General features: G+C 40.5%; 1 protein-coding gene and 1 long non-coding RNA gene across 3 annotated transcripts in view; one reads left to right on the top strand and one right to left on the bottom strand.

The window, feature by feature from the left end:
* Positions 1-20,975, top strand: part of mtcl2 (microtubule crosslinking factor 2) — a 101,267-nt gene that overhangs the window by 56,690 nt on the left and 23,602 nt on the right. The window contains exons 5-10 of one of the 2 annotated variants that reach the window (XM_061780050.1): positions 10,880-10,942; positions 14,786-14,953; positions 16,999-17,152; positions 17,986-18,200; positions 18,276-18,520; positions 18,775-19,075. In XM_061780050.1, coding sequence (XP_061636034.1) covers positions 10,880-10,942; positions 14,786-14,953; positions 16,999-17,152; positions 17,986-18,200; positions 18,276-18,520; positions 18,775-19,075 — 1,146 coding nt within the window. Of the gene's footprint in view, positions 1-10,879; positions 10,943-14,785; positions 14,954-16,998; positions 17,153-17,985; positions 18,521-18,774; positions 19,076-20,975 lie in introns of both variants that reach the window. The other variant, XM_061780039.1, reaches the window with a different exon arrangement.
* Positions 722-10,151, bottom strand: LOC133481107 (uncharacterized). Its single transcript, XR_009789455.1, has 4 exons — positions 6,323-10,151; positions 6,113-6,240; positions 2,193-2,300; positions 722-1,971 (listed from the first exon to the last, which is right to left on the bottom strand). It is a non-coding gene; the product is annotated as an uncharacterized LOC133481107 (long non-coding RNA).

The following is a 20,975-nucleotide window of genomic DNA, read 5'->3' as shown; positions in this document are numbered from 1 at the left end:
ACATGACACCCACACTTCAAACTATTCAATATTTAACCACATAAACAAAAGTCAAAATTAATCAAGTTGAAGGTTTAGATTTGATTGAGATAATTTACTGTAAAGTTTACAAATCACATCAAGATTTTCATGGAGTTGATGAAAGATCAAGACAACGTCCTGTGTTTTGTAGTTGTAAATAGGCTTTACATGATCAGGATTTTTGGGGCTGATCAACGATCACCGATCACCGAGTTTAAAAAAACGATCACCGATCAGATCACAAGATGGAGCGATGTGTCTATTTAAATGACTTGTTAATTTACTCTATATACTTGTGTACTGTATACTGAGTATCTTCAAAAGTATTTTCTATTCAGGTCATGTATTCTAATCAGTCAGGTCAAACCAACATTACAACATGACAGAAATAATGGGTGCTAACTTACTGTAATTAAATTACTTTATTGTAATTAAATGACACACACTGAAACTTTAGAGCATGATTCGACAGAACGGTGGCATGTTTACCTACAACCGTTAGTGCTAGCACTAGCTTGCTAGGCTACATAACGTTTTGTTGGCTGCTTGTGGGCCGTATCGTATTAAAAGTACGTGAACATACCTCAAACAATCCTTGAATGAAAGTCCTCTCTCGAGCACCGGTAACCACCAGCAAATGTTTTTCCCCATTTTGTTCTTATAATACACACGACGCGATCCATTGTTGTTGTCGTCACCATGGTAACAAATGTATCCGGTTGCGTTTGAGTTGACAAGATTAAGCCCAGTGATCGTAAAAGACGGGATGCAGTGGTAAGATTTTATTGCAGTAGTCGGACATAGTGCAATCGTGAAAGACCAAATTTGTCTTGTAATCTGATCTGTGTTGTCTGTCCCACACCGCAGACATTTTTTTAAACAACTTCATTGGCGGTCAGATATTTACAGTACTACGTCAAAAGACAGGCAACAAGGCTAAAAATGAACTAGCTTCTGGTTTCAAATATACTGTACACAATGGCGACCTGGAGTAAATGTCTTTTGCAGAGTCATTGATCGGATCAGCGAATTATGACATTAAAGCCGATCACCCAATCAGCATAAAATGCTAATTATCGGCCGATACTGATCAAGCGATCAGATCTGTGTAAAGTCTAGTTGTAAATGCTGGTCAACCTTAACATACACACACATATCAATTGTATGTGCTCATCGCAAGTCTCTTAATTGGAATGTTCCCAGCTCCTCGCTCCTCAAAACATTGATAGTGACTTGGAAGTTGTTCTCATGCCGCCATATTAAGGAGTGTCTTAATTGTCTTAAACGCGCTTCAATGAGCGAGGATCGAGCATTGAGAATGTTCCACGGGCTATCTTAAATCCAGGGACGTCTGATGTATTCTCTGCGGGAGTCTTATAGCTCCTCGATAGTGACATACGAAAATGGCCGTGGACTAGCTGGATCAGTAACAGAGCACGACTTATAATAAAATGGTTAATCTATAGTTTTCTCATTCCTTGATTGCTTTGTTTGTATATTCATACTTTGCTGAGTGTATATTCTGTTTGGACCAGTATTTGATACCAAACTGATTTAATTACACTGACTCATGGACACTCGCCTAACCACCTATTTCAAAGGTTTCTCTAGTAATTAGGTTGTCATTTTGTCGTTTTGAATCTGGGCACATAAAAAAACGTTTTGATGGTTTCACACTGTTTTTGCATTCAATATAATACAATAATACAAGCAAAATTTTAACCTCACTAAGTCAAAGAATAAAGTGGACATTTGTGGTGAAATAATAATTCAGCCACGCAAAAGGTTCATTTGCGTCAGTGATGTCATGTCATCTTTAGTAGACGTCTCCATGAAATGATGTCATCGAGGAGCAATTGTCCCATTTCCCACAAACATTCCTACCTCCTCCGGTCTCGCTCCTCTGTCAATCTTATTTCCTTGATGGAATTTTTGGAAGGAGGTGCGAGCCTGTAAACAGAGGAGCAAGACCTAGGAAGTTACAATTAGAGAAATGAGATGAGCCCTATGTCAAACTTTGCGTATCAATGTATAAAATGGTGAAAATATAAAGGTATGGAACACCTGGAGGTGCAGTTCAAATTACGAGGTTTCCCCCATATGAGAACCAAAATTTTGGTCGCCACAGTGTGACAGATTATTGCCCCCAATGAAGTGATGCGCACACTCACACACATGCAGTTACATAGAGCAGATGGAGATTCTGTGCTGTTGGAAAAGCTTTTGTTGTGTAACGATGTCCTTCCTCACATATGGTTTGTTGGCAGCTCATGTGTCTGCTGTGATGAGGGTGGGAGTGGAGGATGATGGAGAGCATTTCAAAACAATGTTATATTTCCCATGAGAATTTAATAGGAATTCATATAAAAGCTTACGTACTAGATTATCTTTGCATGTGGAGAATTTTCCAGCAACATGAGCATTACTACACACAAAATTGCTGTGAAAATATTACATTTTGACATAACTTGAAAGTGTTACAATGTATTATAATAGGGCAGTTAATTGTTTTTTTGTACAAAAATCCTACTAACTTGGCAGGTGCAACCAATTTACTCATTGCATTATCAATTACTAAAATAAATCACAGTGTTGTATATAGGTAAGTTTGACATGCACGCCCATAAAAGGATATCCCTTTCCAACTCATGTACTGGATTTCTTCATGAGGGCTGGGTTATCTAATGTTCTCAAAAGCATGTTTTGTGAAGAGCACAATACACTGTACTGAGTGACTTCTTCATCAAGTCCCTTCATCACGACCCTCTTTTAATGCATCTTTTCCTTCTTCTCCCATCTCATTACTTCATGCTTTCTGTCCTTCTGTGCCGTTTCATTAGTATGCAGGCTGGCTTGCTAACAGGCTGGCTTGCTGACAGGCTTCTGATGCCGTCACCATGGCAACGTATCTGGGTGCATGGCTGCTGAGGGTTTTGCTGGGGGGTGGGGTGTAAATGAACACTGTTTCACCCTTCCTACTCACTCTTTCGTTCTATTTTATTTCCTGACCTTTTTTTGTATCATTCCTAAAACTATGTATATTTAGTCTTTGAGAAAGCCAAGAAGTCACTGATGGTGTAGTGGTACACTCGCCTGACTTTGGTGCAGGCAGCGTGGGTTCAGTTCCCACTCAGTGACGGTGTGAATGTGAATGGTTGTCCGTGTCTATATGTGCCCTGCGACTGACTGGCGACCAGTTCAGGGTGTAGTCCGCCTTTCGCCCAGAGTCAGCTGGGATAGGCTCCCGCGACCAGGATAAGCGGTGTTCAAAATGGAGGGAAGAAAGCTAAGAAAATGAAAAAATATATTAAGTTTAACAAATTTCCCCCACGACTTGTCTACAGGAAGTCCTCGATTTACGAACGAGATTTGTTCCTATGTTGGCGACGTAACCCAAATTTACGCGCAAGTCGGGTTTCAAAGTTGAAATTTACTTACAATACTTCTGTCACGGGTATTGTCCCACGTGATTGTGACAGCAAGCTCAGTGTGTGTGGGCGGGACTGCGCAGGCGTCGTCCGACGGGACTGTGAATGAGGAAGGAGTGCACGCAGGTGCGAGTGTGTACAGTGCCAAGTCTAGTGACGGCGACCGGGGAAGAGTAGCGATTAGCGGAGGACCCGTTGACGTTGAATGCGCAAAGGAGCTAATAAAGCCATTAAAGCAGCAAATCGGTGCTTCGTGCCTTTATTGCTCAGCTCAGCTCGGCGGACGAGCCACGGGCGTCGTAAAGTCGAAACGTCGTAGGTCGAGTACGTCATAACTCGAGGACTTCCTGTATTTTAATGATATCTATGCTCTGCTTGTTAAAGTTAGTGGTGATATCTGCATGCAATTAAGTTTAAGATAAGATTTTTCTCCCCAAAAAACAGCACATGAGAAATTGTAATATACGTAGGCAATATAATACCTTTACTACTACTTCATCGCGAGGTGATAGGTAATGACTATTACATAGTTTAATTGCTGTAGTTATTTAGTTAGCTACTTAGTTTTGTTTGTAGGGCAAATCTTGACAAAGGTGTTGACCAAAGAATATACTTTCCCCATTTGCCGTTACAGTCTGCATTTCATTGCATCTGGGTCATTTCAGTGAATGGTGAAAATTGGTGCTGACCTCCGCAGCGCAGTTGTTCGGGTGTGTTATCCAAAGTTTTGAATGGAGTGTTATGCCGGAGGGGCAGGTACATCCAATTGCCATGCAATCAGGATGAATTAACTTAAACAAAACATTGGTTTTGTGTCGGATTCAATCAAACAAAACATTGGTTTTGTGCAGGATTAAATAAAGAAAAAAAACATGGCTTTTGTGCAGGTGCTGGCTTCCCGAAGATTATGGGGGCAATAAATACTGTATCTGTAACTCTGTAAGTAATATGTTTGTCTTCCATTAACACTTCCAATTACATTATTTAGTTTACACTTGCAGTGCTCTCCCCAATTTGAAGGCGCAAAACCCTCTTTATTTTCTTTTTTTTTTGTCCTGTTAGGTCAAGCAGAATGGAAAATCTGTATCCCTTTTATGCCGAAACTATTTTACTGTGTCACAGTAGAGTTTTTAAGCTTCCGCTGTGGTATTATAATTGAGGGTTATTGAGAATCAGACTTGATCAGTCAAACAGAACAAATTTTCTTGGAGAAATAAACAAAGACAAAAGACAAAGCACAAATTGTAAACAGGATGAGAGAAGTAAATCATTAAATTATCTACAACAATGAAACTGAGGGAAGGACAGGACAAGATAGAACATGACAAGGACAGGAGAAGAGGCATGCAGGACCAGGGTCGTGAACTGTAGTTGTAGCTGTACAACTGAAGTGTTGTGGCATTAATTATGTAAATAATAGTGTACAGGACGAGAGTATAAGTGAGGGAATACAAGCGATTTGCATATTCATAGTTATTTGTTACAGTAAGGGTGTGTGCCTGCAGATATATGCAAGTGAATTTATACTGTTTTACATGCACAAAGACTGACAGAAGTGTCCTGTAATTGCTGTGGCCGCAATGCGGCCTTGTCCCAGCAGATTTTGTTGACACTAACAAGTTTTTTTATTTCCGACTTCAGCACTAGCGTGTTGTTTTCGCACTGTATGGACGCGACATACATGCTCACTAATGAGCAGAACCAACGGGATTCTTAGCTGACAGTGCTGCTTTTGCTGAGCAGGTTGCAGCAGAGGCATCAAGCCTGTCACTGAATTTGATTGCAGGCAATCCAACAATGTAACAATGACAGGCTTCCTGTAGGTGTTTGAAAGTCTTTGCATTTTGCTCTATTTTCAAGGTCTTGAAAAGTGCTTAAAGGTTGTGGATTTTAGAGTGCTATGAAGGGCAACCTTTGCTTTTAGCAAATAATCCAATTGAGTAGTTTGCTTATTTGATGGACAAATAACTATAAAGCATCCATCTGCTATTGTAAATCTGAATTTTGTTGTTCCATCTATCTTGTTTAATATGACAAAGATCAATAGTCATTTTGAGTATGAATATCTATCCATTTTCTGTACCGCTTTATCCTCACAAAGGTCGCGGGCGTTGCTGGAGCTAACGTCAGGCGAGAGGCGGGGTACACCCTGAACTGGTTGCCAGCCAATCGCAAAGCACATATAAACAAACAACCATTCACTCACACATTCACACCTAAAGGCAATTTAGAGTCCTCAATGAACCTACCATGCATGTTTTTGGGATGTGGGAGGAAACCGGAGTGCCCGGAGAAAACCCACGCAGGCACAGGGAGAACATGCAAACTCCACACAGGCGGGGCTGGGATTTAAACCCTGGTCCTCAGAACTATGAGGCAGATGTGCTAACCAGTCGCTCACCATGCCGTCCAGTATGAATATACAGTGATCCCTCGTTTTTCGCGGTTAATGGGGACCAGAACCCCCTGCAAATGGTGAAAAACTACGAAGTAGGATTTGCCCTCCCCTAGGAATTTTCGTGTATGTGTATACCGGAATGTTTAAAATATGTAAACAGTATTTATACTTTACATATTTGAAACAAAGATTACAACAGTACACGTATTTACTTAAAACTTTAATTATAAAACCTTATACACTAATTAACATTCATCAACATTACCTTCTGAGAGAGGCGAAGAGGGTTGCGTTGGTGGAGAGGCTCTCACTTGACTCGTAGATTCGTCAGGTTTGTCAGCACCTTCTTCGTCCTCGGGAAAGATTTGATTGTAGAGAGCTTTGGCCTTTGTCCTGATCAGCACAAGGAGACACAGGAGTCAAAAAAGGGAACGATGAATAGAGTGACTTACGTGAGGTAAATGGGCCGTGGTACCGCTGGAAGTAACTGCAATACTTTGGCGAGGATTTCCTGGAACAGGTAGGCTTATATACTGGTGGTGATGAGGCTGATTGGAGACAGGTGCTGAAAACAGAGAGGGGATGGGGGAGAGAGAGAGGACGCAAAGCGCCCTCCCGGCTCCAATAATGGAACTGCAGAGCAGTATATGACAGATGTACCGCACTGTAGATTCAGTCAGGCCATAATGGCGTGCCACAGATGCATAACTTCTGCCCTCTTTGATCATATCTAAAAGTTTCACTTTTTTGCTGAACCAATCTCGCGCCTTGTATGAGTGTACAGTACAGGCATGTACAAAGCCTCTGAGTCAACTCATCTCTTTGTTGGCATGCAGGGAAACCTTCTCTCTCGCGCATCAACATGAAACAACGTGTCTTTCCGCAATATTGCTGCCGATATGGGTGTATTTTTTCCTTTTGATTTATTTATTTATTTATTTATTTTTTATAAATATTTTGGGAAAACCTGCGAAGCACTGAAGCCGCAAAACGTGATACGCGAAGTGGCGAGGGAACACTGTAATCATAAAATATCAAATTTATCACATTGTTAAGGTGTTAGAAAATGATCTTGAAATGGCCTGAAAAGTGTTTTAATATGACTTTGGAACCAAAATCTAATATTTAGTGTAAATGTAACTGCATCAACTATTGTGTTAAGTATAAATATGATGAAAAATATTACATTAAAATTATATCACCTATTGCTTCTTTTGTTGTCAACAGCAATTTAAATGGAGAAAGTAAATTAAGAAATAGATGAATTAAGTTTATTAATCACATGAGGGGAAATGTGAATCAATACGGGAACAAAAAATAAACATTCCTTCTTTGTCTGCCCTCGTTAATGACATGAATCAAGAATTGGTAGTCTTTTGTTTGCTGCCTTGGTGCAGACTAATTAACCTCTCGCGTCACCACTCCCTTCTTCTGTGCTTCTATCCAATCCGTATCACACACACAGACACAAAATGGCCACGCAATTGCACACAATTGGTGATACAACGTGTTGTGAGATGTGCCGTGTAGAATCTTTCCTTCACATCAATTTTCCTGCTAGAAAGCCACACACACTTAATACACGGATTCACACGCACGCAAACAAACCTTTCACTCCTTATTTTCATTTTTCCTATCTGATATTATGATAACATTTGAGACAAAAGACTATCACTATAAAATATTTTAGCCCAAATTGTAGTAAGAATAAGCAGTAGTTACCAGTCTTGATTCCATCATCCATTTCCTATATTGGTTATCCTTATCAGTGAGCCAGCGTCTATCCTGACTGATTTTGGGTGAGAGGCGCAGTACACGCAGAACTGGTCACCAGTCAATCATAGAGCACATAAAGACACACAAGCATTTATACTCGCATTAGCACACTTCAATTGACCTAACATGCATGTTTTTGGAACGTAGGAGTAAGTTAGAATACCTGGAGAAATCCACACAATCGCATGGAGAACATGCAAACTCCACACAGGAAGACTGGAGCCAAGATTCTAAACTGTACTGTAACACTCATGTGCTAACCACTTCCTCACAGTGCATTCATTCATTCATGACAAAACAATAAAACACAAAGTGTAATGATGTAGAAGAGATGTAATAAACGTCGCTGATTCAGCTCATGGTTCTCATTGTTTAACTCCATGTATAAAATTAAATCAAACACTAATGTAATGGTTCTCCCCGTGCCTGCGTGGGTTTTCTCCGGGCACTCTGGTTTCCTCCCACATCCCAAAAACATGCTTGGTAGGTTAATTGAAGTCTCTAAATTGCCCCTAGGTGTGAATGTGATTGCGGATGGTTTTTTGTTTATGTGTGCCCTGCGATTGGCTGGCAACCAGTTCAGGGTGTACCCCGCCTCCTGCCCGGAGATAGCTGGGATAGGCTCCAGCACTCCCGCGCCCTTGTGAGGATAAGCGGCTCAGAAAATGGATGGATGGACTAATGTAATGTAAAATCTTAATACATAAAACATAACAATCTACATCTTAATCACAACTGCCAAGGCTATGACAGTTGGCTAGTTTACAGCTAGCTACTGCAAGAAACTAACATAGGAGTCTACATCTTTACTCCTTTTTGTCAAACAGCAGAAAGAGATCAACAAGCCCAAAATAGAACCAGGAACAGCCCTAAACATCGTTCAACAGAAGTAGCACTTCTGCTTAGTCATCCACATGACTACTGGTGGTCATCGCCAACTATTACAGGACTGTTGGAGGCTGTCCCGTGGGATACACACAGCCATAAACAGACAATAAACATTTGTACTGTGATGACATATAGCCAAATAGCACAACAGAGCACCCAGGCACTGCTAAGAAATGAAAAAAAAAGTAAAATGTTCTCAGATAGCATGTAAGTCAAGCTGTTTTCATCACTTGTAGAGTAACTGTAAACCTGTCGGCAATGTGAGAACCAACATGTGGTCACTGCCCACTACATACAGTATGTGTTTGTGAGTTTCTATATGATGAATTATTAATGAAAAAAAATGATTTACAAAATCCCTTCATCTTTAGAGAAAGCTCACAAAACTGAAAATGGTATTGAATGGGGTGGGAAAAGTCCAGAGACAAATAGCAATAATAAAAAAAAATGAGAACTACACAGACTAAATGTAGTACTGTATGTAGATGAGGAAAAGATGAAGGAATAGTGCAGTAGAAAATACAGTTTTGTTGCACATAAACTTTAGCAAATGTAAAGATAGTCAGATGATTTTTATATAGTAACAGTTATTCCATAAGACATACCATATACAATTCAAAGGCATCCTGATAAAATATTTAAATGATGGACTATTTTCAATTAAATTCCCCATAAACATATTAAGATAGATATGCGCGTATGCTCTAGTTTCTCCTGCTGCCCCAACTGCTCAGAAAATGAATATTGCATGATTTGCTCATCCTTTGAAGAAGTTCTATATATACATGTATATACCTTGGTGCAGTATATTGCATGTGTGTGTGTGTGTGTGTGTGTGTGTGTGTTGCTCAGACTCAATCAGATATGCCAACTGGACTTGTTGGAAAGTCGAGAACCGGAAGTGTGACATTCCGTGATTCGAGTCTTGCGACACGTACTGTGCCCGAAAAGCGCTCGGGCGAAAAAGCCTGAGCAAGTAGTTCCGACATTAGTTCAACTTCTAGCCAGAATCGATGCTTCCATTAACAGGCAGGCTTATTGAAGAGCCATTTAAGAGCCATACACTGTCCGCAGTGTGATAAATAGATCCTAAAGTGGATTCGGTTGCACAGAGGGCAAGAGAAAATTATAGGAAGGGAAGAACAGTGTGAAGCGAAAAATGAAAGGTCATTTTTGCCCCAAAAAAAGTGATGAAGGATGAAGGAGAAATTAACTGTTGGGATTATCAGAGAAGAGGGAAGAGAGCAAGGAGAAAGTCGCTCATGTCAGATCTGTGAGAACGAAAAGAAGGAAAAGCAAGGTAATGCCTTTAATGCCCGCCTAGAAACACACATGTAAGTTACACTCCCCAAACATTCACCCTAAGCAAATCATTTGGGAAAACAAACACATGAAAAAAACACCCCTAGTATATATTTTTTTCCGTCCTTCCCTTCCTTACCGCCCTCCATTTTCCTCGTTGTCCACTGCAGAGTAGCTTGTTTCCATGGAAACACACAGAGGCATGATAAGCTTCTTCGCCACTGTGTAGGTGTTTGCGTGCGTGCGTAATGTAATGAAAGGAATACGGGATGATGATTTATGAGTGTGTAATACGCTGAGCAGACACTTGGATGAGCTGAGGTGTCTCTGTGAGCAGAGTAGTTCATTAGTAACGTGAAACAGCTTTTTGCAGGATTTCAACTGCTCGCTTTGATATGCATTTTGTGTTTTTAATCTTCTCTCCCCTCTCTACCTCAAACTGTGTTGAAGCAGTGATCAGATGGGATACACAGCTATATTGCAGTTGTGTATCTTCCTCTATTCCTCCTGCCAGTATTACGTATGTCATGTTATTGTTCCTAACAGTGTTGCCCTGGTGATAAACATCACCATGGCAGTGATTGTATGCATATCCATGATGGCTGTAGCACTAAAGGTCCACACTGTCTGCAGGTGTGTGTGTTTTCATGGCTGTATGTTTAACTGCACATGTGAATTGAAAAAACACAATCTCTTTTAGGTAACAGTATTTTTCAAATTTAAAATCAATATTTATGAGTTATGTTATGTACTACAATAATTCCGTTTTATCAGTTACGTGGTTTAATTAGTTAGGTGGTGAGTTGGTTGGTTGTTAGTTGGTTAGTAAGTTAAGAAGGGAGTTACTTAGGTAGAAAGCATTATTTTCTGTGTTGTGAATTACCACCACCTACAGGACTGGAGTGGAACTGCACTTATTCATTTTATTCAGTCATGACTTTTCAATTACGCGTCTCAGATGGACATAATGCATTGCTGATCAGTGTGCAGTCATTGTAATGAATATTCGGATGAGTCTGAGTATAATTTATTTCACTCTCACTAATGTGAGCCTTTGCTGTTTCAGAACTCCCTGAAGAAAAGAGGAGCACGACCCAACAACAAACCGGACAAGAAGCTCACTCCACAGGTAACACACACAAACACATTGGCACACACATCCTGGTGTTTAAACGCGTGATAAAATAACTGATTCAGAAAAACACATCGATGTATTGACTTGCTTCACCTGAGAAGGCATGGAATGGAAGCGTTCAGTTGTTGGAAAAATAACCACACAAGCATTTAGTATAACATCATACAAAAAAGCAAGACATTTAAACTAGACTTTTTCCCAGCAGCATGTGCTATTTTCATTGTGCCTCTGCAATTCAGTTAACATACACAAATCCTTGGACTGATGCATTAAAGCACTCCACAAATATGGTGGACAATCTGTACTGAAAACATTTTTGCCATCATTTCAAACAAGGGGTGTCCTAAATCGGTCCGATGTCAGCAAAAAAACAAGGATCGGATCAGACTGGGGTGGCACGGTGGAAAAACTAGTTAGAGCGTCTGCCTCACAGTTCTGAGGACCGGGGTTCAATCCCCGGCCCCGCCTGTGTGGAGTTTGCATGCTCTCCCCGTGCCTGCGTGGGTTTTCTCCGGGCACTCCGGTTTCCTCCCACATCCCAAAAACATGCATGGTAGGTTCATTGCAAACTCTAAATTGCTCGTAGGTGTGAATGTGAGTGCATATGGTTGTTTGTTTGTATGTGCCCTGCGATTGGCTGGCAACCAGTTCAGGGTGTACCCCGCCTCCTGCTCGATGATAGCTGGAATAGGCTCCAGCACGCCTGCAACCCTAGTGAGGAGAAGCGGCTCAGACAATGGATGGATGGATCAGACTGGATCTAAAATCTCAAATGTTACCACTCTGATACAAGCACTCCATCTCATCCTCCTCTCCAGCACTTCTATCCAGCAGCGCCCGGACAGCATGATAGCCCACATGATTACAACAACCAACAGGTTGCGAAGGTGCTAACATCGTAGCAAGGAGTAAGAGTGAATGTTGCATGCTTAAATTCGTTTATTGACACTCCAGTCGAAGTTCACTGTAAAACTAAACAGACATAACAAAAGAATTACACTTATTTAATGTTCAAATACATTGCAGACTTGTTTTTTTTTCCTTCATTTTTGGTCGCAAAAATCGCTAGCTCCAAGTTAACACACAATGAATGAAAAACACTATCGACGAGCTAACGAAAATTAGCATCGAACTCACGGCACTTATATCTCTCAACATAATGAATATTGGTACGCAAATGCTGTATAAACACATAAAAACAGGCAATATAACAATACTCTCTGGCATATATTCTTCAAATTCAGTGAAACACGAGTTATATTAAGAATATTTGATCATGACCTATTCTACTTTTTTTGTTACGGCAAGTGTATATCTCATTGCGTGCATCACACTGCCCCTCAGAGGTCAAGACTTGCACAGAAGTTACTTTATGTAACCCACTGGTTAATAATAAATGGGTCAATTTTTTTTTTATACCTACTATTGCTGATTATTGTTCTCTGTTTGAGTAATATCACTTGATCAAGCCTTTTCTAAAATTCCATACTTCAAAATAAGTAAATTATGTAGGATTTTTCCCCTCGTATCGGACCGATATCAGTATCGGCCAAAACTCAAGGCTTCAATATCAGTATCGGCTCGGAAGTGAAAAAGTTGGATCAGGACATCCCTATTTCAAACAACAACAACAATGTTAGCAGAGCAAATTTATTTATATAGCGCGACCCTTGCGGTACAAAAAATGGATGGATGGATGGTCTTTCATACACAAGGTAACTTAATGTACCTTACATAAATAAATGCATTTTAAAAACAAAGAAAAAAACAGCTTATAACCATTTTTAAAAAAGAAGAAAATAAAAATACAACTAAAACAGTATACAGTGCAAGAAAGAGCATTTAAAAGTGATAATATTAAAAAAAACATGAGGAAAGAAGAGTTTTTAACCAGGACTTGAAAACATTTACACTTGGGGCTGACATCACTTCTTTTGGCAACATATCCCATTTGCCTGCAGCATAACAGCTAAATGCTGCTTTGCCATGTTTGCTTTGGACTCTGTGCTGCATTTGACCTGAGTCTGCCCTACTGGGTTTATATTCAATTAGCATTTCTTTGTGTATTGTATTGTAATATGTATTCAGGACCTAAACCATTTAGTGATTTTAAGACCAGTAGCAGAACTTTAAAATCTATTCTAAAGCTGACTGGGAGCCAGTACAGAGACCTTAGAATTGGAGTAATATGTTCGGACCTCTTTGTTCTGGTCAGAACGCAAGCTGCAGCATTCTGAATGGACTGCAGCTGTTTAATGCTCTTTTGGAGGAGTCCAGTTAGAAGACTATTACAGTAGTCTAGTCTACTTGAGATAAAAGCATGGATGAGCTTCTCCTGGTCTGCTTGGCACATGCAAGCCTTCGTTCTGCATGTTCTTCAGCTGGTAGGAGGCTGTTTTAATAAATGACTTAATATGAGGTGAGGGCGGCACGGTGGAAAAACTGGTTAGAGTGTCTGCCTCACAGTTCTGAGGTCTGGGGTTCAATCCCCGGCCCCGCCTGTGTGGAGTTTGCATGTTCTCCCTGTGCCTGTGTGGGTTTTCTCCAGGCACTCCGGTTTCCTCCCACATCCCAAAAACATGCATGAATTGGAGACTCTAAATTGCCCGTAGGTGTGAATGTGAGTGTGAATGGTTGTTTGTTTGTATGTGCCCTGCGATTGGCTGGCAACCAGTTCAGGGTGTACCCCGCCTCCTGCCCGATGAAAGCTGGGATAGGCTCCAGCACGCCCGCGACCCTAGTGAGGAGAAGCGGCTCAGAAAATGGATGGATGGATGACTTTCATACAGACACTAAAGCTAAAGACTCAAGACGAGAAGGAGCTGCTCCTCTCATTGGCTATTCTTGTAGCCTTGCTGTCCAAAGCACATACCATAAATGGTCGTGAATGTGCTGCCCTTCATCTCACTTCCTTCATCTCACTTACGTGTTTGGAAACATTTCACAGGCTGCAAAAGCAAATACACCCACTGAGTTGCTAGGGAGGAGTGGGTGAACTATGTCGCCTCGCATCAGTACCGAGTCATGAAAAAAGTCAAAATAAAATTTCCCATTGAGATCAATTATATTTGGAATACTTGGAATCTTCTTTCATGATAAAACATGTATTAATTGTACAGGCTATAACACTGTTATCATACAACTAAGAGAACCTGATAGAAACAGTGAAAACACTTTTTGCAAGATTCTGATCTCATTTTAAAATATTGACTGGCACACATGTAGAAAAGGAAAATGACCACTGATGTCATGTAAAACGTTAAAATGTATCACACGCATTTAACACTGCATCTTTTGACCACAATTTACGAGCATGGCAGCTAGCGGCTCTGCAATTAATTAATAACATTTTCAATGGATGTTCCTTTTTGTCAAACACTGGAAAGAGATTGACTGAAATGCACATCACGATCCAAATCAAAGCCTTTGTTAACAAATCGGGACAAAAAAGGGAGTAGCCAACCGTATTTGGATTTCTCAGCATTGCTCAGCAGAGGTCTGTACCATTTACTTTCTTCCTTTATAAGCTGCCATGAAAACATTCAGGAGCAGCAGAAAATGTTCCCCGAACTGCTGAGTAAATATGATCCAGCTACAAAACCATCTTTTCCTGTAAATGACCTTCAAAAGGACTCTATAGAGCTGCAGTCTGTGATAAACATGCAATTTTTGCTCTGTGAGTGACATAGATGATGTTATATTCATCTTAAAGTGAGTCTTCAGACTACTCATTCCAAACAAGAAGTTTGTTTGATAAATAAAAACCTCTGTAGCAAGCTGTGCCATTGGAATTGAGTGCTCACTATGTTGTCCTTTTCTTTAATTCCATCGCCATAGGAGGACAGCTCGGACCTGAAGTGTCAGCTCCACTTCGCCAAAGAGGAATCAGCCCTGATGTGCAAGAAGCTCACCAAACTGGTGAAGGACAGCGAGGCCATGAAGGAGGAACTGGCCAAATACAGGTCCCTGTACGGCGATGTCGACGCCTCCATCACCGTTGAGGAGGTATTCCTAGTGGTTTATTTGACAGTTTCCTTTCCATATCACTGTATTTTAACCTGGGCCACTGTGCTGGTACTCTCGCCTGACTTTTGTGCATTCAGCTTCGGTTTGGTTCCCGCTAGGTGACGGAGTGAATGTGAGTGTGAATGGTTCTCTCTCTCTCCATACAGTATGAGGGTCATCCTTGAGGGTCATCATCTGTCCATCCATCCATTTTTTGTACCGCTTATCCACACTAGGTGATCACCAAAATGTCATGTCCAATAATGCGCCGGCAAACACCGTTATGATTAAGGAGAACTTCATTCGTATCACTATACACACCAACGTCACGGGACTTGTCTCTTTACGACACTGCATCGTAACACAAGTAGCAGCACAGCTTACAGCCAAACTATGCTACAAGCATGTGGAAATATTTGGCCAAAAGATCAAATCTCTCTTCAAATACATAAAAAGCACAAGTAAAATAGAAACCGTGAAACAGAGAAATGCTTCATTTTTTGGAGTCTGACTACAATGGCCTATCTTGCATCTTGACATTGAACACAGGATGAGACTGGTCGGCTCGTTGAATAGGAAAACATGCCAGGGCTCCCACTATAGTAATTACTGTACAACAGCTACATTCAGCGTAATGAGTTATATTTTTAATCATTTGTTTGTATTTGTTTCTATGTCAGTCTGTTGAAATATGTCTTCACGTGAAACAGGTCCGTGGTGCAAAAAAAGTTTGGGGACCGCTGCACTGCGCTGAAAAAAATATGATGTCATCAATTAACTGACTTCAACTCGACTTACATCAGATAAAGTCAGCTAAAGAAATCTTTGGTCATTCAACCCCTACTCTGAAGCCAATTGCAGGATACATATAGACAAATAACCATTGATAACATGCTGAAAAATATTCCTTAAGAGCTATTTCTGTGTATGTTATTAACCATAACAACCATATGGTTGATAAGCTACGACCAACATTACATGGAACATATAATAAAAGTCAGTATTCCGCATGAATAGTGAAGCTAAAAGTCAAAAGAATAGTTAACCAAAAGCGTTATTATTTTAAATTATTTTTTTTTTTTTTCTCACTGTGATTTGCTGGCAACCAGTGTAAGATGGTATATATATGGTATATGGTATATATATATATATATTATATATATTATATATATATATATATAGGCGGCACGGTGGACTGGTTAAAGCGTGAGGACTGGGGTTCGATCCCCGGCCCCGCCTGTGTGGAGTTTGCATGTTCTCCCCGTGCCTGCGTGGGTTTTCTCCGGGCACTCCGGTTTCCTCCCACATCCCAAAAACATACATTAATTGGAGACTCTAAATTGCCCGCAGGTGTGACTGTAAGTGCGAATGGTTGTTTGTTTATATGTACCCTGCGATTGGCTGGCAACCAGTTCAGGGTGTACCCCGCCTCCTGCCCGATGATAGCTGGGATAGGCTCCAGCACGCCCGCGACCCTAGTGAGGAGAAGCGGCTCAGAAAATGGATGGATGGATGGATATTATAGAGTGATATTTTTCTTATCAAAAAAACTAATTTTGGGGGAGGCTGGAACTGGTTAATCGCATTACCATTCATTTCAATGGAGAAAGGAGATTTGAGAGCATGGTCTCGGAACGAATTAAACTCGTATCTCAAGGCACCGCTGTATGTGCTGTGCGATTTGCCGACAAGCAGTCAAGGGTCTCCTTAAAGAAAATGGATAGATTCCCATGTTGTAAACTTCCAAACTCTTTAGCATAGTTCTATGATTTATTTATGTTTTGTTTGCTCCAGCACGCCCACGACCCTAGTGAGGAGAAGCGGCTCAGAAAATGGATGGATGGATATATATATATATAGAGAGAGAGAGAGAGAGAGAGAGAAAGAGAGAGAGTATACACTTGTATTACTTATATTTTTATTTAAAATATATTTTATGGGTATTGATTAAATATTCGGAATGTTGATATTTGGAAAAAATACAACATCTTTAACAAGACCTTTAAAGGTCAGTAGGTGAGCTCATTTTATTTGACTCCGGTCAGGTTGCTGACTCCCCCCACACCCGTGAGGCTGAGGTCAGAGTTCACCTGAAGCTTGTGGAAGAGGAGGCCAACCTGCTGAGTCGGCGAATTGTGGAGCTGGAGGTGGAAAACAGAGGCCTCCGAGCTGAGATGGATGACATGAAAGGGGCTCAAGGTAGCACTTTATTCCACTTTGTAATTTTATATTTAGAATATTAAATTAGATATTCCAAAATGAAGGCAGCAATTATTCTTGCAAATGACACATAATCCTTAAATGTGTTGTTTAGTGGTCTAAAAATATTCCACAGAAACAATAAACAATCTTGCAACATTGTCTTTGTAAAATATTTCTTCACTTACTGTGGCATACATTTTTTATGAGGGGAAAATGGAGCCTGCTATTTGGGGTGAGGCATTTATTTATTGAAGAGGTAACTGGCGAAAGAGAGAGCGATACAGTCAGAGAGAGAGAGAGAGATTTAAATAACCTGTATGTACCTACCGTATATAGCTACACCTAGTTTTAATACTGACAAATAGAATGTACAAGAGTATAGTACATGAGTAATAAATACTATATGCAGATGTGAATTTCAAACTTTAAATGAATAATTACAGTATGTACTATACTGTATAGCCAAAGTGAATTTGAAAAGCAACAAGAATAGTTAACAGAAGACGTTGTGTCTTTCTTTATATTCGCAGTTGAGAGTGAACACCAGAAATATGATCAATATTGGATTGACAACTATACACGGATAATATGTAAATTAAATATGATACTATACTATGTTTGCTATAGATATGCATACATATGTATGTGAATGTCCACAAAAGCAGCAAGAATAGGTCGTAGACTTTTATTATTAACAGGATCCATTTTGGTCGTCTACATTTATGTCTAAGCCAAAAAATTTTGAATGACATCTGATCAAGTTCATTCTTCTAAATTGGACTGTTGTAGTTCCTCCACTCTTGTGTAACATCAGTCCTACTCTTCTTTAGATGGTCCTCAAGAACTCAGTGGTGTTGGCAGTGGTACAGGACCAGTCGTCGGGGTAGGTACTTCATCTGAAAACATCATGGAGCTTCAGAGACACCTCCAGTTTGTGGAGGAGGAGGCGGAACTCCTGAGGAGGTCCCTGATTGAGATGGAAGAACAGAACAAGCTCCTGATGAATGAAATCAACCGCTATAAATCCGAGCTGCCGCCACCAACGGTGCCCCTCACTACCGGTTCTGCAACGGCGCTGTCGGACAGGGTGCTTCATGACGGATCACTTCACTCCATGCAGGAGGGAGCTGTGCTCATCAGCCCGGATGTTTCCCCCCAGGAGGAAGAACTTCGAGTAGCACGGCTTCAGATCGGAGAGCTAAGCGGGAAGGTGAAAAAGCTGCAGTACGAAAACCGAGTGCTCCTGTCCAACTTGCAACGGTGTGACTTGGCTTCCTACCAGCCTCCGTCTTCCTCCTCATCTTTACGAGTGGCTATGGAGACTGATGAGGAGGCTGGAGATTCCGCTGAGTGTCTCCCTACCAGGTAGTGTCAAAGTGACATATACTTTAGTCTTTGACTTTTGATTCAATTAGGTGTTGTTGCTAATCATTTATTGTTGCCCTTCATTGGGCAGGTAACGTCATTACTCGTCACTCGTTCATTTTGCTTACTCATCACCTGTGGAAAAAACGCCAAAGAAAAATACAACACATTGAGGTTACGGTTCCACTGTAAAATAAAAGTTATTATCAGAAAAGTACAGTTTTAAGGGTAATCTTTCTTTCTTTTTCCATAAGTCCACCACACCGCAAAGAGCCATTAGGGGTGGAGAACATCTCCCTGGAGAGCACTGAACAAAACAACAAGCTGGACAAAACCCCTGGGCCAAAAGCCTCACCATTCGGCCTCCTTGGGCTCAAGGACCATGATGCTTTGCTTGCCATGCGGGACCAGGCTCGCCTGATTTCCACGGCAATACAGCTCCTCACCGCCCCAGAGTCCAACTGCTTGACATCCTCGCCATCCATCTATCACAACGTCTGTAGCAATGAGGCGGCAGAGCTGTGTGACTTGGAGAAAGCCCAGCCTCACTGCCAGGTCAGTCTTTCCATCATGCGGGGATCTCGTTTGATGTACGTCCCGCGTCTGAGACGCACAAAAATTAGCAGGGACGCAGGACACATATTTATTCTGCGTCTGTAGATGCATGGTTTAAGACTCGCCCTACGTATGTATGTGTGTTTGTGTTGGTGAAGAACTTCCACACACAGTGAATCAAAAGTATGAATTCTGTCTGGCTGCTAGCCAATCAGAGGCAGAGTAGGGCAAGTTTTCGTTCCATACAGTGGACACAGGAGTTTTTTTATAGACTCGATACATTTTCATTGTTGTGGTAACCACTGACACGCCCCTTACGACGCAGCAAGCCGCTGGCAGAAAGGTGTTTGCTTAGTAGATGCACACAACTGGGACACTTAAGGAAAAGTCAGCTGTTTAGTGAGCTAAGGGCTGGAGCTAAAAAGCTCACTCAACCACAGTGATATTGTTAAAACGTCAGCGCTTGGAGTTGTGTGTTCCCCACATAACACATCCACACACACATACATATGGAAAAGTTTCCTTTTTATAAACCATAAGCACAGCGGCACATGTTATCAATATTCAGGCAATAGTTGACTTCAGCGAACTCATTTTCAACGTCATTGGATTGACAGGTAAAGGTCTCACATCACAGTCTAGCAGCTCAAGGGCGGGCCTTATTTTACATTTTATTTATCCTTTATTTAACCAGGTAAACCTTATAGAGAGATATTCTTTTTCAAAAGCCAAGAGGCAGCAGAAATTATAAAGGTAGCGGAAATTATACAGTAAATAATACTACAACATTCATACAATAAATACAAATAAAGACTATAAAAAACAGTGATATTAAAATGTATGGCATCTGATTTAAAAAGAGTGCCAAAGCCCAAATGCTTTCGAGTACATAACATGGTGTTTTTGTTTTTTTTTTTGTTCAAATTTGGCAGGCTTTAAGAATTTTTTTGGGCCTCTTTAGTGGTTTAATGACTCTGTACCTGTGTGCCCAATGTTTAATATTTATTTGAGTGCAATTTTTGCAGACATAGCATGAGTCTGATTTATTTATATTTTTTATTTATCTAAGAGATTTTATTTAATGTTATACATTACAATGCCAATGTTCAATGTTATTTAGAAGTGAAATTGTTCTAAAAAAGGATATACCTGAATTATTATGCTCTATAATGTCATTATATTAGTGGCATTAAAAAAAAAAAAAAAAAACATCAACGATACCATCATTTGTTCTGATTGAATTTTTTTTTTACCATGGCAGGCTGAAACATAATATATTGAGAGAGCAAGAGCAATGGATAACACAAAAATATTGTACAAATTGTACAATAAAAAATCCGCGATATAGCGGGACCACAAAGCAACAACAGTCATGATAAGTTTCAGGGACTCATTGTTCCAGGCATGGGACTTATTGTTTCAAGACATGTGCTTCCTGGGACTCACATAGTCTGAAGTGTAAAATGATCTACGATCATGGTTTGCTTTGAAGTCGTCCCACAGGACATGATTAAACCATCCACAACATCATCCAAGCAGTAAAATTCAGAACACTAAAACCCTTGGTTACATTTTTACATTCACAAAAGTTTTACAGGGTACCAAAATCACTTATCCTTTTCATATCACTTTTGGCACACTACCTTTGGGATGGAGCTAGACACTTTGCACAATTGTATGACCAACAGAAAGAAATTAGAAGAACTCCCAAAAAAAAACATGAAAGCTTGCCTTCGTCTTCAATAAAAAACACAATATGCTAGATGTCGATCATCTTTGTCTTTTGTATACTAATTTCTTGCTGTGCAATACTGTGATGTTGTCACCATAAACCACCTCCATCAAATTTACCATGCCCACAGTGAAACATAAGGTCATTAAAAACTGAATCTGTACCACT

Source organism: Phyllopteryx taeniolatus, chromosome 1, assembly GCF_024500385.1.
Source record: "Phyllopteryx taeniolatus isolate TA_2022b chromosome 1, UOR_Ptae_1.2, whole genome shotgun sequence".
NCBI classification, from domain to species: Eukaryota; Metazoa; Chordata; class Actinopteri; order Syngnathiformes; family Syngnathidae; genus Phyllopteryx; species Phyllopteryx taeniolatus.
Note: the sequence above shows the minus strand (reverse complement) of the source record. Positions and strands in the feature narration are given on the sequence as shown.